Genomic DNA, 17911 nt, shown 5'->3' with positions numbered 1-17911 from the left:
AAGGCCTTAATGAAATTTTAAGGAAGTATAATGGTGACTCCCTATTTTTAACACTCACTTGGACAAGGATCATTATTGCAAAAATCACTCTGGACATCACTCCCTTCACATTTGCTTCCCCCATCCCGGGGGGCAGGGTTAGAGCAGTCCCTCCTTCTCTGTCTGGTACCTCCTCCACAGGATACAGCACAAGCACTCCAGCTGGACCAAGTCGTCCACTTGCCATCAACTGATAAAGGGGAAAAACATAGGTGCATGGTTACTACCTGAACAGGACTCTGAGCATTGTATGGTGAGTGACATTCTTGTGGAACACAGTAGAATAGAAAAGATCCGTACTGATATACTACCTACATAAGAGACAGATCTAAATTTATCAAAGATTTAACCACTGTATTTCTTATACCTGGACAGTGTCTTTCACTGCAAATGTGGATCTGTGTTTCTGCTCCAGCACAGTAGGACCCGTCAAAGGATGGCGGTGGATTATTGCACAATCTTGTTCTTGTTTGGGTACCTTTCCCACAACTTCTGCTGCATGTACCCCAAGGCTGCCAAATGCTCCATGCTCCATGAACTATAAACACCCCAAGAGACAGGGCTTCAGGTCACAGAACCATGTTTGTTTAAAAAACAAACAACATTATACAAATAAATTAATTCAGTAATGAGTTAAATTAGCCCAGAGTCTTAAAAAGGAAACATAATAATTCTTGTTCATCCTTTCTCCTTCTGGTTACATTTGCATGGGAATTTGTGCCGTAGGTAAATTCACAAGCTACCTAATGCCAAAATAAATGCTTAAAATTATCTAAATGGGCTACTCTACTAGAATTAAATGTAATCAGACTAGCATATGTAGACAAACTTGTCTGTTTAAACTGTAGCTAAGTATTTGGCTGTACTCTGTGCTCTGCAGAAAACGGCAGGGACTAAGAGTAATATTCTTTAATAGTTCTAGATGTGATTATGGACAATACAGATATTTCTACAATGATAAATTGGAACCCAGATTCAGCTTCATGTTTAAATATGTTCTTAGTCTTTCAACAACATGATGATTTGCACAGTTGAAACTCTTTGAAAATTTTTCTCCATTACATAATGTTCATAAATTAAAAGTCCTGAATAACACACTCACCTGCTTCCCAAACAACAGAAAATACTGACCAGCAGTTTCCAAAGAGTGATAGCAAAGCTTTCCTTTGGTAACTAAACACATTACACCATCTGACCACAAGACTGACTCCTACCAGGCGCATGGGCTGAGAATCAACATTATGGTTTCTCTTATGTATAAGTCAGCATCAGGTCATATTTTTGCTTAATGGGAACTTCCTGGATATGGGTTCATAAAGTATGTCTCTTTGGTTATTGGGTTAGCCAAGATATGAACCAAAATAGGAGGCTTAAGATCCATGTCTAAATATTCTCTTAATACAGTCTGTAAGATGCCTGCAAAGTAAGTTGAAAACCAAATAATGACATTATCATTTGTCTGCTTTGCTTAGAAAATATTTTGAAATGCATCTTGCATTTTCTTTTAATGAACTGATTTCTGATTGAGTTGACTAGATATCTTTGCACTTTGTAGACACAGGTGAACAGTCACATAAATCCATTTTAGCTGTCAAGAAGTTGCATTAATAAATATTTTATCAAATCAAAAAAGGAAAGAAGAAAACCTTTAAATATATGATCGATATTACTCAAAACTACTTCAGTATTGATTCAGAATGCTGCTGCTCAGTCCTCTTATACATACTCTATGTGATTTCAAAAATTCTGCCTTTCCAAATTATGTTATTATGTTCTGTTTTCAAGGCTGTTGATTTAAAAAAGCCTAAATGTCTTACAATATTAATTATTGTAGAGCTGCATGTTTTACTAGAGTATTATAATTAGATGACATTTATTCATTTAATGTCTTGTATAGTTTCTGCTATACATAAGCAGAAATTTTCAACTGAGGATTTAAAAAAAAACAAACATCAATCCAGAAAACACTAGCCAGAATTGAATTAATGGCATGAAAAGTAATAGAGAGTTGAAATGTTTTCTTTTATATGCCTGGAGTAATAAGAAAAAAGGAAGAATGACAAACCAGAGAAAGTGTAATACATCATGATATTTAAATAATACAAAAGAAAGTGACTACAGAGGAATTAGTATATAAGAAAAATGCAAAACATAATCAAATGTACTTGTTGCTTTACTACTTTGCATTTCTGATGATTGAAAGGCAGCAGAGCACCGTGCTTAGCAGCGAGGACTCTGGAGCTGATGCCCTGGGTTTAAATAGCTACTCTGCTGTTACTAGTTGCGTGATTCTGGACAAGTTACTCGGCCTCTGTATGTCTAGTTCCATCATTTGCAATAGGCATATCATAAAGAACATACCTTATTGGGACTAGGGTAAATGAATGAATGTGTTTATAGATGTAAGGAGTTTCAAACAGTGCAGGACACACAGCAAGAGCTACACAAGTATGAGCTGTGAGCTAGTACAACCGTTCATCAATATTCTCAATGGTTTACAAAAAGACACTTTTTAAAACGTTCTTTCTTTTACTAATCTGTTATATTATATTATACAGTCATTGTCAAATGGTAGCCAGATGGGCCTCCTCAAAAGATACCAATCTTTTGGAGGACTGTCAGCTTAATAAATATTCCTCTAACCAGTGGTTTTTAAATACATCTTATGTACCATCAGTCCTCATTATTTGTGGATTCTATATTTGTGAATGCACCTACTGGCTAAATTTTTTTTGTAACCCCCAAATCAATATCCATGGTGCTTAAGGGTCATTTATGGTCATGTGCAGAGAGGCAAAAAGCTTGACTTGGCCAGTGTGCACATTCCCAGCTGAGGCTGAACAAGGTGATGCTCCGCCTTGTTGTTTAAGTTCTTATACTGTCAAAAAGTTTTCTTTGAAAGGTATACTTAATACCATGTTTTTCACATTCTTGTGGTTTTTACTGGTGCTTTCACTGTTAAAAATAGCCTCCATAGCATAGTACTGATGTGCTGCTTAGTGCTCCTAAGCTCAAGAAGGCTATGATGTGCTTACAGAGAAAATATGTTAGAAAAGCTTTGTTCAGATATGAGTTATAGCTGTTGGCTGTGAGTTCAGTATTAATGAAACAACAACGTATATTAAATAAGGTTCTTTAACAGAAACACATAAAAAGCAAGTTTATTTTTTGATCCAATGACAAAAATGTTGTGACCAGAGGCTTGAAGGAACCTAGCCCTGTATTTCCCTGGGAACAATGGTTCAGTGTTCACCGATTCAGTGTTTGTGGTGACTTTGTGGAACTTAACTACCAATAATAGTGAAAATCAACTATACATCTCTTTCTCTTTCTCAGTAGTTAGATAGAAAAAGAAACGTGAGTGTGGATGTAGGTGTAACCTCCTTAGCTCCACCTGCTGGGGGGAGCCTAGGAATCCAAATCTTATTTTCTAAATTCCATTCTTCATTAAAAGATCAAAGACTCTCATGGGAATGATTGATCCCAGGGCTGAAGCAGAAAAAAATATAAGATGAGCCTAAAAAATATCTATTTGTACTGGAAAGTAAGGAAGTGCTCAAAGAATAATGGGGACATGTCAAGAGGACACTGAAGAGGCCTTCACTAACCAAATCTGGGTCAATTTGAGCATCATAAAATAATAATAATAGTGGGGGATTATAAACCACTGAATTAAATGAAACCTGGGTTCTTATTGATATAAATCAAGACATAAAAAAAAAAACAAGAAAGAGATAGGAAAGCTCTTTCATACAAATAGAAAGCCAGAAATAGATGTATATGGGCTTATGGAATTATAAAATTAGTAATTTGTACAGATCATAGTAACAACTGGTCAGTCAAGAAACATAAAAGGATGCTAAAACTAGTGGGTGAAAGTTTGATACAAACAGAGATGTTTATCTAGCCTCAAAGTAGTCCTACAAAATATTCATTGATTTCAAAGGTCAAAATAGTAACTAAACAGTGGCAGACACCACCTTAAATAAGTGATCAAAGTTGCATCATCAAACTGGAACAAATTAACATCATGTGCCTGCTGACATAATGCATTGAGGAGGACAAGAAATCATTTCTGTGTTATTCCTGCCAAAATGTAAAACCTGAATCTAATCATGAGGAAATAGCAGCAAACCCAAACTGAAAAATATCCTACAAAATAATTGGCCTGTACATTTAAAAAATGTCAAAATTATGAAAGACAAAGAAAGACTCAGAAATTGTTCCAGATTAAAAGAGACTGAAGAGACACGACAAGCACAATGTATAATCCTTGATTAGATCTTAGACTGTGGAAAACAAAAGGGGTTCTCAAGGTTATTACTGGGACAACTGATGAAATTTGAATGTGGATTTTGGATTAGAAAATAGGATTAGATAATAGTATTATATCGGTGAAATTTCTTGACTTTGGTAATCACATTGTGTTTTATGTTAAGAATATGTCCTTGTTTTAGAAAATGTTTACATTTGGTGAATGTGGATAAAGGGTATATAGGAGTTATTCTTGCAGCTTTTCTGTAAGTTTTACATTATATAAAAACAAATTAGTTCTAAAAAATCTCTTCTGTCCCCAAGTTTCTAACATACTCCCTGGATGAGAAAGACTATCTTAGGCTTTCTAGCCATTTTCTAATCATGTACGGATAAATGTTTAACAACCAACTCTTTGGAGAGAAGAAACAAAACAAAACAAACTTTGATTTGTAGTATCTATTGATTTCCATGATGTAAATGTTCCCACTATGGTTGATATCCACCAGAATGATTCACTAAACTCAGTTGGGAAGAAAGACGCACCATCAGCTTTCATCGGCCGGCTCCAGGACACCACTAACACTATGTCGAAACAACTGCCAAGTTCAATCATTTTAGGGGTTTGGGGAATAACCAAAGACAGTCAAAAACCAGTAAGCAAGTCAATAAAACATAAACAAATAAGTATCAAACCAGTAGTCATTCAATGTGAAGAGAAGAAACTGATTTTTACTTCAGGGCATTTACAAATATCTTCAGTTTTAATTTCATAGATATCATAGTGACAATTTGTACAAAAATGCTGTAATCAGATGTTTCTGACTCTTTTATACTTAATTATAATATTAGCTTTCCAATTCTTCATGATTAAAAAATGATTACGGCTTTTGGTAATTTTCTGTAAGATTTCATGGCAGTAATTTGTTTTTGTAACATAATGGAAGTTCTCAATGGCACATCAAGACACCCAGGATCTAAAAGAACTGACCTGGGAATCAGATCAACCTGGATTTAGATTCTTGATTCACTTTTTACTAGCTATGTAATCTCAGTGAATTACTTAAAGTGTATTTTCTGAATCTTATTTTCCTGATATGTACAATAGGATGCAATATCCAATATAGTGGATAATTGTTCTTCTTTGGTCTGTACATAGCCCTTTTTTATTTATTTATTTATTTTTAAAAGATTTATTTATTTATTTATTTCTCTCTCCCCACCCCACCCCAGTTGTCTGTTCTCTGTGTCTTTTTGCTGCATCTTCTTCGTCTGCTTCTGTTGTTGTCAGCTGCATGGGAATCTGTGTTTTGTTTTGCTGCGTCATCTTGTGTCATTTCTCCGTGTGTGCGGCACCATTCCTGGGCAGGTTGCACTTTTTTTTGCACTGGGCGGCTCTCCTTACAGGCTTCACTCCTTGCGTGTGGGGCTCCCCTACGCGGGGACACCCCTGTGTGGCACAGCACTCCTTGTGCGTATCAGCATTGCGCATGGGCCAGTTCCACATGGGTCAAGGAGGCCCGGAGTTTGAACCATGGACCTCCCATGTGGTAGACAGATGCCCTAACCACCGGGCCAAGTCCGCCGCCCCTTTTTTATTTTTTGACCATCCTAGCTAGAGTCTTTCTCCCAGTGTGCTCCATCTCTTCAACTCACTAAGTTTGTTTACTATATTTATTAATATCTTAAAGATATTGTCTGTTTTGGTTATCATTTTAAACCTAACACATAGAACAGTGACTCATATAGAGAGTAGATGCTCAACAAATATTTGTTGAATGCATGATGAACGAACGAATGGTTGTTCCTGCAGTCAATATGATCCCTTTCAGGTTGCCCAACAAGGAGCCCTGCCCCTCTTGTTACAAGGTGGGCAGGTGTCCCAGGCTGGCTATCAGAAGAAACTTCTCCTGGACTCAGATGAGTTCAGGGATGGGTTTGTGATGCAAAGAGTAAAACGGCTTCTTTCTCAGGGGTTAAAATGAGTGCTAAGAGTGACAGAATCTCTTTTTTCTGAAGTCTCAGAATATATGGGCCCTGTGAGCCCATAGCTGCCAGCAGTCATTTTTTTCCCCACCAGCTGGATAGATACTGGAAAATAAAGCCAAAGAGAAGAAAGTAGAGATGAAAGATAGAAAATGTGCTAGAAAAACATTGGCCAAATCATTGGATCCAACTGTTTATGAAGGTAGAATTTTCTGCTTAAGCTTGTTTAAGTTTTATTTCTGTCACTTTCATCTGAAAGAGCCCTAAAGTAGTTGTTCTATAAAGTCAATACAAACATTTATAAAAAGCATCTACTAGCAGGGTTCTAAGCACATGGTAGGTATTTAGTAAATGGTGGCTGTTCTTATTTTACCATTCACCAGTTGTGTATTTCTGGGGAAGTCCTTAACCTAACCATTCTAGCTTAATTTTTCTCTCCTGAAAATGAATGGCTAGATTAGGTGTTACCTAAGGTCCCCTTTACCTCCCAAATTCTATGATTTTTTAAATATTATGTTTTCATTACATGGTTAAAAATTCACCAGTTTGGAGCCTGTTATAATGTTCAATTAAATCAGGTATTTTACTTAATATTTTGAATAATGAATTTTACTTAATGCAGAATAATGTCATTCCCATGCAAGTTTACCAATGAGACAGAACTAAGAACACAGAAAATGAATATATTCAAGGGTAGAGGCCAGAACATCTTTTCACAACAGAGAAGAAAAGGTAATTGAAGTCCCTTTATAGGAGTTAAATGTATAAAAGTTTTGCTTATCCTAATGTTATTCATAGAGTCTCACCTGGGCAAGGCCTAATGTTGCACATGAGTATCTCCACGGCAATCCCTTCACAAGGCCGCCCTCCATGTTGAGCTGATGGATTATTGCAAGTTCTGGTCCTAGTTCGATTGCCATGTCCACAGCTCCTTGTGCATTCTTCCCAAGGACTCCATTCTGACCAGCTACCATCCACTATATAAAGGCGAACAATTAAAACATGAGATATAATTCAATTGGAAGTGCTAACTCTGAGGCAATCCAGAGTTAGGGGCCAGAAATGAGTATCTTTTGAGCACATGCCTACCAGGCAAATAAAGAGCTGTACCTGCACACGGCTTATTTTGACAGTTTTGCACTTCTGAATCTGACCCTTCGCAAGACTTCCCTCCATTGGCTGGAAGAGGATTGTTGCATAGACGACTCCTCTTTTGGATGCCTTTACCACAGGTCGCACTGCAGGATCTCCATGCAGACCACTGGGAAAATCCACCATGAACTGCAAATAAAACATTGTACTTTGTCTCAGGTTTTTTCAAAATAAAATTTATAAATCAGTTTTCATTTAAGATATGAATTGAGTCTATAGCTGAATCTATAATTGCTGAGAAATAACTTATGGAATCAGCCCTCCTTTAAGGTAAAATTAAAATCTAAGAGTGAGAGAACTTCTAAACAGTTAACTACAGTTTCTTCCCAACTCCAATCCTGACTTTCTTGGATAAGGCTACTAAAACGTTAGAGACCAAGAAGTTAATATAATGTTTACTTTTCTGGATATAAATCATTCTTTGAAGCAAAATACATGAATTGATTTTCTGGGGACGAATTTGACTTAATTTTTAATCAAAATTTCAGTTTGGGATTTTTAACTGTTATAGCTCTAATCTGTATTGCTTTAGTCTCTTTTGTCTGTAAATTGTGATGTGCTTTTGTTCTAGCCCTATAATCTAGAAATATCTTAATGGTAAAGGAGACTTGGACTAAAATGCTTAGCCATTTTTATGATTTGGGTTTCTCCAAGTGCTGCTTAATATGAATACTCCTTTGATCACACTCACCCTGGACTGTGACAGGCACTTTGACAAGGACAGAACCCATAAAATTTCGAGCAATACATTCATATTCAGAGGTATCTTCTTTCTGAGCAGCAGTAATATATAGGGAGTTGTTGGACAATATATTAACTCGGTCATCCCAGGGGATCGGATGACCCTGACGGGACCATGTAATGGTTGGATGAGGCTCTCCAGTTGCCTGACAACTCAATATGACTCTGCCACCAGCATTAATGACAGTTTCCACTGGCTCAAGAGTGATAATAGGAGGACCTATGGAAAGAAGCACATATAATTTTTATGCAGATATATCAATATATTACTATATGTTATGGAAAATGTTACTGTACATTATATGGTAATATTATTTTGAAAAAAATTAGGCTGACTTTAAAAAAATAAAATATCATAGCTTTCCAAGCACTAACGTTGTAATTGCCATTGACAGAATTTTCATAGCTCTGTTTCACTTGGTAAATGTCAAAAATTTAAAATCCCAAAGCATATTAGTCTGGAGCATAAACACTGCATTCATGCTTTACGGATTCAAATTCTGCCTACTTAGGATTTCCTGTTAGACTCAACTAAGATGTTGCAAGCCAGCTCTTACACAGAGTAAACACACAACTATTAGTTATCATTGTTTTTATTGTCTTTATTTTATGTGGTGAACATTCACTTCTTTCCCTTTGATCATTTTTTTAGAGTTTGCTTTCTTTTTTTTATCATTTATGTTTATTATCTATTTTAAAATACACATAAATTACACAAAGTGTTGCAATAAAAATATAAGAGGTTCCCATATACCCCACTTCCCACATCCTATACTCCTCCCACATCGACAACTTCTTTCATTAGTGTAGTACATTCATTGCATTTGATGAGTACACTTTGGAGCGCTGCTACACAGCATGGATTATAGCTTAGGTTGTGGCTTACTCTCTCTCCCAGTCCATTCAGTGGGTTATAGCAGGATATATAGTGTCCTGCATCTGTCCCTGCAATATCACTGAGGACAACTCCAAGTCCCAAAATGCTTTGATCATTTTTAAGGTAAGAAGTCATCATTCAATCATTCATTTGTTCAATAAACATGTCCTGACAGGTTACCATTTATTCAGCATTGTGCTAGATGAGGAGGGTACAGAGATAACAGATATAATATCTAGTCTCAAGTAGCTCACAGTCCATTGATAAGACAGACAAGTTAATAACTATTAACCACATTGTTTTTTTTAACCGCATTAAAATACAGGTAAATGTGTGGTAACATTGTAGCATAAACTACAGTAATTTAACAGATCAAACAAAAGCATTTTCCTGGAAATGGAGAGAAAAAAGAAGACAGTAGGAGAGAGTACTTTGTCATTGAGTGGTATGGTATAAGGGGAGGAATTGATGACTACTGGATTTTGACTGGGCAATGCAGTCCCTGGGCAATTCAGTGGAACAAAGGAAGATTAACATATTTGGTGGGAAGGAGTGAGAATGATGATGTAAATCCATTTTGGATTGCTGGAACAGTCATGGAGAAATGTGCAATAGCAGCTGAATATTCATATCTGGAGTTCAAAATAGAGATATGAACTAGTATTATAGATATGTGAATCATTCATGGATGGATAAGATTGCTTCAGATGGAGTCTAAAATGAGAGGAACAGGACCAAATACAGAAACCAGTGGAACAAATATTTAAGGAATAGACAGAAGACAAGTGATAGATGATACTATTAACTAAACTGTGAAGCAGGAAGAAAATTAGGTTTCCTGGCAACCAAAGAAGTAGTTTCAAGAAGAAGGGAGAGGTTAATAGTATTGATTATCAACAGCAGCTGCTCAAGTGGAACCCTTGAAAAAATAGAAAAGGAGTTGTATGGAATTGATGGCAAAACATTTATCTTTACACTGGTCTACAGTGTCAAGAAAGAATGTCATAGGGGAGAACAGACTTGAACTGGACCTTCAAAACTGAGTATGATTGTATGAGCAGAGGAGACCACTTTGAAAGAAACTGCAAGGCATGAAAGTGGGATTTAGTTTTGTTTTAATTAATGAGGATATTAGAAAGGATAATTCATCCTGAAGAGCAGCATATAAGATTTTAGACATTGGCCGAAATCAATTCATGAAGAATCTTTAAAGAACATCAGCAGGGTTTATACTTCAATAGGTAAGCAAAAGGGATTGTGTGCATTTTTGAGTGGGATGAAAGTGGTGTTTTAGTGAGATTGAATTGAATGGTGGAACGATTAATTCAATGAAATATAATGTATATCAGATAATTCATGGTGGTGGCTGCATATTTTTTATTGATAAATGGAATAAATAGAACATAAGACAAAAATTGGAATAAAATATTTTATTGTGATATTAATATGCTAGTGTTTTCCATGAACTATCACCATCTTTTAAAAAATAATTATTCCATATAAGGTTTGAGTATCTTACAAGTCCCAGATATGAATCATTCTCATATATACCCTACATAATCCTATATTATTGCCTTCTTACTTGATACTTACATTAACCTCATTCTAGGAACTTTCAGGGCTGGAGCATTTATTTCCTTCTCACTGTTCAGTTTACATTTACAATAAACTGTTTTTGAATAAAGTAAATGCCTTACATTAATCACTCAACAGTAAATGACAACATAATGAGATCATCTGCTCATGTTATTAGGGCAATAAAGTGTAAGAAAAACTCAGAATCTTAATTTAGATACCATACTTGATAATTTTACTAATCCCATAAAGCTATAAATTAGTACAACAATAAAATTCCATAGGTACATCTTTCAAAGTTGAATTAATTCCTTCATTCATATAATTATCAATTAAATCTGAACATTTTATGTAAATGAAGACATTGCTTTTGGTGCTTTAATCTTAATTTGAGGCCAATTATACTTTTTGGCTTTTTTATGTTCCTCACGTATTTCAAGTTATTATTTCTCAGGATGTGTCACTGACCTGACCTAATGCAGCCTTTCTTGAATTAGGTCAGTGGAACACTCTTCTGGGAGACAGTAAATGTGTAGTGCTCTGCACACATCTCCCAAAAAAGAAGGGAGGAAGGTATCGTTTAGCATTATTTGGGAAATGTGGCATATTATATCCTCCTCTTGTGGAGCTATAATTCACATCAGTCTATAGACATTTCTGGGAAGATCTACAGTAAAGAAATGTGGTACACCTAAGCAGGGCTTCACACATAGTAGGTGCTCTCTGTATACTTGTTTAATAAATGAATTAACTTTGCTTTATCCATCTTTTCTAGGCCATGGAACATACACTTTCTTTTTTTTTCTAATAACAACCTACAGGTTATCATTTGATAGACATGTAACTTAATAAAACTCTGTCTCAGATATCTTAATGAAAAGAAAATATAAAACCAACAAAATTAGTTGGTTTGCTTTAATTCTCAACCAAAGCACTCTATCTTGGTCAGTTGCTGGAAAGGTTCTGTTGATCCTCCAGTGGGCTATTGGAACCTTTTATATTTTTCTAATTCTCAGTGACTTTTAATGAGTGCTTCATGATAAGCACAAGAATCCCACCCAGAAAGCAGTTAATTTGTGGAAGCTTGATAGCACTTGACCTTGGAGCCCTTTTGAACTCATTTACATTAGTAATTTTTAAAATAAATTACTTTTTAAGTACTATAAATAATATTTTGGCAAGCACATTGCATGAATTGCAGTAAACTAGAAAATTATCCCACTCAATATATATTGTCAAAAAAGCTCTGCCACAAAACAATTGCAATTTTGGACTCCATGTGTTAGATAAAATAGTGCAAAATGTCTGTATCAGTTTTATGCTTGATAGTAATTACTTCATTATCAACAGAAAACTAATTTAGACACCCTCTGAAAGCTACCATTAAGGTACATGAAATAAAGTCAGAGAAAGTAAACATTCTTTATTAGGTAACATTTCTTAATCAAGTGCTTAATTAGAATTTAATTAAGCTTACTTTGCAGAGTCAGGCTCATGCTGCGCTCTACCACCCCAGCTTCATTGGTAGCTATACATGTATAGTCACCAGCATCTTCATTCTATGGAAATAAGCAGTGTTTTATAAAAATATGAGCCTATGGAGCAGAGCAAATCACTTTTTACCCCATGATATTAATTTATACAAAAATCCATTTTTGAGTAGGTATTTTAATGGAGACAGATAAATATACACAAATCTAACCTCATAAATAGGTTAAAAGAAATAAACATAAATAAATCTAACCTCACAAATAGGTTAAAAAAGAAAGGAAATGCCTAGCCTTAAAATTTTCTAAGATAGTCTAACATCCTTCTCCAGGAAAAACAACTGATAGGACACCAAAGCAAAAGTAACATTATTTTAAAGTACCTATCAGAACGTATTTACTACAGAAACATACCAATGCTATTCTTGATGATACCTTAAAAAGTATGAAAGTAAAACAAATGAACAAACATTCTAGTGAACAAATAGAAGTTATTTAAAAAGCATTAGCTTGACTTCTGTCTTTAGAAAAGTCTGAAACTAAGAGAAAATGAAAGACTGAATTTACTTGTAATAATAAATTGCAGAAGGTAAGTCACATAATTCTATATATGTGGCATAAAAAAATAAGTCCTATATAGTTTAGATTTGGTGACTAACTAGAGTAACAAATTTCTCTAAAGATCTTGTGAGTGGGATAATATCGATCTCATCAAGAGAAATAGTAACTCAATAGATGGTAACTAATTTGCAAGAAGTGCTACAGATGTTGATTTAGATGTTTAATTTGAGGTTCCATGTATTACCCAAATAGAAATTTTTAGTAGATAGATGGCAATGGAACTTGGAAAAGATTCAGGGTTGGAGATACATATTTAGGAAACCGAAATTGTATAGTGGGGGAATTTTAGTATTAATATTAACATTGGCATTAGAAGAAGCACCAAGCACTTCAGAAATGGTAACATTTTTTGTAGAGAAAAAGGGGAGAAGTGGTAATGAAGAGGTCAGATACTTCATAGTGTTACAGCAGCTAAAGGTAGAAATCATCTCAAAAATGAAGGAAAAATCAACAGCATCTAAAGTAGAAGTGAAACTAAGAGAATGAAAGCCTGAGAATGGTCCACTGGATTAGGTGATTAATAGGCCATTTTATTTAATTATCATAGTAATTAAACAATAAAAGCACTAAGAGGTCTCACCAAATGTGAGCTAACACATTATCCAGTGTACTATAGCTGAGAAATTTTTAAAGAATATTTTATTCAGTTGACCCCAGAACTAACATTGATTTTCTGAGTTACTAAAACTAAGAAAAGTCTAATATAGTTATAGGCTTACTGATGAAATCTACCCTATACTTTATTTGTAGTTGTGTTTATAATTCTTCAATTTCCTTGTTCTAAATCAGATTTGTGAAGGTTATCTCCAAAGGTTAAAAAATAAGTCAATGAATGGGAACAAAGTGGCAAAATTATCTTATTGCCCTCTGTATTTGAAAGGGCTAAAAATATCAATTTGAATGCTTGTTTCAGTTTTTTAAAAAAATAACCCGTTGGTTTTAGATTTTTTAATTTAAATAGGAATTTAAGAGAAACTTTTCCCATCCATGGCTCCCACAGAGGGGCACTGACTGTGCCAGTTTAAGTGGGCATCGACAATTCCGAAGTGACTTACTACAGTGCCATAGATGGCCAGGGAGCCGTTGTCAAGTTGCCGGATTCTGTGGCTAATTTCAATTTCCACCCCCTTTCTGCTCCAGTGGATGGTTGGGACTGGGTCTCCTTTCACCTCACAATTCAGGATTGCATTACCACCAAGTGGCTCAATCCAGTTAGAAGGGTAAGCACCTTTGAAGACTGGAGGTTCTGGGAAATACATAAGACAAGTACAAAGTAAAAGGAAGATCTGATGATTTCTTTGGGATTTTGATTTATTTAGAAAGATAGCTCAGTAAAGAGGGAAAAGCCATGGTAGAACCTCATGAATTTTTCATAATTGGCTGCTCATGCTAATTAACCAGATAATTTTGTCAATTTAAATAATCTAAACCACGAGCCCTCTCTGTGCCAAACAATCGCTTTACTTACTGCTTACTAATTTAAACTGGCTGCTCATAATTTTTTATTTCTCGCGAATATACCTTTGTAAAACAGGACTGTATCATTTAAAAAACTGAAATGATATTGCATTACTACCTAAGAAGAATGCAGAAAACAAACCAGTCATTATATATAAATTGTAAATTAAAAATAGTGCACTTTTACCTACCTTTTACATAAACAAATCCAATTGCTTTCACAAAACCAGCGCTGTTCTCTGCGGTGCACACGTAAGTGCCTGAATCCTCTTTTGACACTCTTTCAATAACAAGTTCACTGTGTCCATTGATGCTGTCAAAGTGAGCTGAGGGAAACAAGTTAGGAAACAACACAAACGCCTCTCAGTAACCTAGGAAAATATTCATAACAGCTCAATGTGAGTTATGAGTTAACAACAGAACCCAAGAGATCTCATCATAACATTGGAGAAGAGAACCTTTTCCACAGATTTCTTCCTCTGAGCTATAGAAACTTGTCTGAAGAATGAAAAACAGCAGAAGGAACAGGAAAAGGGAAGGAAAACAAACACCTTATGAAATTATTTTAGATTTAAAGTACACCTTTCATCTCATGGTATTGCTTAAAGTTGGCTTAAATCTCTCTGGGTTCAAAATATTCCACTCATAAATATGACATTTTCCATTTTATTTTATCTCACCACCACTTTTCCATCTAAGTAATTTACATAGGAAACCCTTTTCAGTTATAATTCAACCAACTTGGCAGGTCTAAGGGGAAAATCATGAAAACATTCTAGTTAGGTAATAATGACAACATGATCAATGTTGTATAACATTGTATAACATTAACTTCTTCATAAATGGTGATAATATAAATATTTATAAAGTTAGTTATACAAAAAACTTATAATATTTGGATTAAGATATAAGGTAAGCATGCTAATCCTAAAACAATTGGCGCTAAGACTCTGATTAGACCAGTCACTGGCTGATTGTGTTTTATTTTGTATGCTTTCTATATTTTAATTTCATACCACTGAAATAGTAAGTGGAAAATTAAGCTTTAGGAGTTTAAATAGCTAAATTAGTACTACACCTTTAAAAAACAGTATTGATTAAATCTTTGACATTATTCTTCCTTAGTTGGGTGTATTATTGTTATTATCAAGGTAAAAAAGTTGATGAATTTCATCCATCAACATAAATCTTTATAACAGCAAAACTCAAGTTTATTACTACTTTTCTAGCAAGACATTTATTAAATGCTTATAGTGTAGTATTTTAGAGCTCAATTTTGGGATGCAACCACTTCTTAAAATGTACAATACCTTTATGCCAACAACAAAGTCTAACAATAAATAAATACTTTTTCTCCCAGGAATGAGGGGTACTGGGTTGTAGGCACTACATTAGCATGTCATGTACATATTGACTAGAAATTTTCCACATAAATTGACCTCTATTTATAAGACAGGTTGATTCATACTGTGGAAACAGAGTTCTCCTTTGTAAAATTAGGTGAATCTTCAGAACTCCAACAGTAGTCACCTTGATCGATTTATCTATGATGAAAGAGGTCCAGGTGGCATAAGTTTAGGAACACAATGTTGTCTTCCCATGGGGAAGTTTCTTTCAGCTTAAAAATCTAATTACATCTGCAATAAATGGTCCTATAATCACCTAATTCTTACAAAAGAATGAATATAACTTAGTTGCTAGATAAAGTGTAAAAGCCAAGCAGAAGAATATATTTTTACGGAATTTAGAGCAACTTTCCCCAGTAATTTTTCAATCTATTCACACAGCTAAAGGAAATGGAGATTGGTTTAGTGTTCTAAGTGGGTTTCTTTATTCACTTCTTAAGAATTTTATCACCAACCTGGAATAATTCTGTTATTGAAGGTCCATGTTAACTTGGGCAATGGAACACCAGTTGCTTTGCAGCTTAATCGTAGCAGTTCTCCTTTATTTAATGACACATCTCCAGGCAGTTCAGTAAAAGTGGGGAGAACATGTACAGTCAGGCTGATAGTGTGTGTGTCTTCACCTGCAGCATTGTTAGCAACACAGGTATAGGAGCCAGAATCCTCCGGCTTAAATAAAAAAAGTATTACTTAACATTATAGAAACTTACATATTATATAAAATACAGAAAATTGCATACTTTGTTTCCCAAAGAACTTTGGGACTATTTAAAGACTATTATTTAAAGACTATTTAAATTTCCCTTTCTAGCCTGAACCATCAGGTTAGATTTTGCATACCAAAACTCTGTATTGTATAGAAGCTTAAATATAAGTCATGTCTTATAAAATTATATCAATCATTTTATAGTAAGAAGAGCTCAGGTTAACTTTAGATTCTAAAGTTCACTATAAACATCAAGTTTGCTGCTCTGCAATGTTCAAATAAGACCAGAAAATCATCAAGGCTGGCAACATTTTGGCAGTACAGTTGGCCTTTTATGTAATGTGGCCCCAAAGACCACCAAAATGATGAGGGGAAAATCAAGAATAAGGGTAACATTATCTGTAGATCAAGTATCATTTGCTAAATCCAATGGCCAGTTTTCCGCACTCATCTTACTTGATGTATTGGCAGGATTTGGCACAGTTATGACTCCCGTCTTTTTGAAACCCTCTCCCACTTGACTGCCAGCCACATTCTCCTGGTTTCCCTCTTCCCTCACTAGTTGCTCCATCTCCATCCCCTTTACTGGCTTCTCCTCAACATTAATGTCTTAATGCTGGCATGTGAGAAGACTCAGTCTTCGCTCCTCTTTTCTTTCTATTCTCTATTTCTTGGTGATCTCTTCAAATACCATCTATATGCTGATGACTAACAGATCTTTCTTTCAAACTCCAATTATACTGACCTTTTCATTCAAAACTTTGCTTGCATGCCTAATAGATATCTCAAACTCATGTTCAAAACTAAATGCCTAATCTCCCCTTCTTCCCTTCCTGTTACAGCTGTAGTCTTTACCATCTCAGTTAATGAGAAATTCATCCTTCTACTTGTTCATGTTTTTGATCTCAGACATGAGTCATCTTTTGCTCTTGATGGATTTCCACATGAAATCTATCAGGAATATGAACTTATGAACTTCAAGGAATATGTATTATCTGACTACTTTTCATTCCTCTCTCTAAGATGCTGCTTTGAGTCCTGTCATCTTTTATGCTGAGTACTCCATTAATTTCCCAACAGGTCTTCCTGCTTCTATCTTTGCCCCTTACAGTCTATTCTCATCACAGTAGTCATTGTAATCCTGCAAAACATAAGTCAGAGAATATTGTTCCCGTGCTCAGAACCTGCAACAGATTCTGATGTGGATTTGGTCTAATTTGGTCCTATAAGAGCCGACATTTAAAAAAAAAATTTCATACCAATTTTCATCTTCTGATTTATTGTATACATTATATATTTATTATGTTTATTTTTTATTGTCTATCTTCCCCCTCTAGAAACAAACTTCATGAGGTCAGGGATCTTTGATTCTTTTGTTCCTTGATATACTTCCAGTGCCTAATTCAGTGCTGGTCAAAGAGAAAGTGTTTAATTAATATTTGTTGCATTAATGACTGAATAACTCTGGATTCATTAAGGAACATAATGTGGACTTTTTAAAATATCTTTTCAAAAGTTTAAGAGTACATTTCTTTTTTTGCATTGAAACATCCAAAAATTGAATGTATTGCTGAGATTATACTATTTTATAAAATGATTATGATCAATT

General features: G+C 34.9%; 1 protein-coding gene across 1 annotated transcript in view; it reads right to left on the bottom strand.

The window, feature by feature from the left end:
• The window catches only part of HMCN1 (hemicentin 1), a 515334-nt gene that overhangs the window by 40109 nt on the left and 457314 nt on the right, over positions 1-17911 (bottom strand). Inside the window, exons 83-91 of the mRNA XM_004468435.5 lie at positions 16052-16265; positions 14382-14516; positions 13788-13978; positions 12102-12183; positions 8123-8392; positions 7390-7560; positions 7086-7256; positions 407-577; positions 59-229 (exon numbers count right to left, since the gene is read on the bottom strand). Coding sequence (XP_004468492.2) covers positions 59-229; positions 407-577; positions 7086-7256; positions 7390-7560; positions 8123-8392; positions 12102-12183; positions 13788-13978; positions 14382-14516; positions 16052-16265 — 1576 coding nt within the window. The remainder of the gene's footprint in view (positions 1-58; positions 230-406; positions 578-7085; positions 7257-7389; positions 7561-8122; positions 8393-12101; positions 12184-13787; positions 13979-14381; positions 14517-16051; positions 16266-17911) is intronic.

Source organism: Dasypus novemcinctus, chromosome 13, assembly GCF_030445035.2.
Source record: "Dasypus novemcinctus isolate mDasNov1 chromosome 13, mDasNov1.1.hap2, whole genome shotgun sequence".
NCBI classification, from domain to species: Eukaryota; Metazoa; Chordata; class Mammalia; order Cingulata; family Dasypodidae; genus Dasypus; species Dasypus novemcinctus.
The sequence above is the reverse complement of the archived record's forward strand: the minus strand, read 5'-3'. Positions and strand labels throughout refer to the sequence as shown.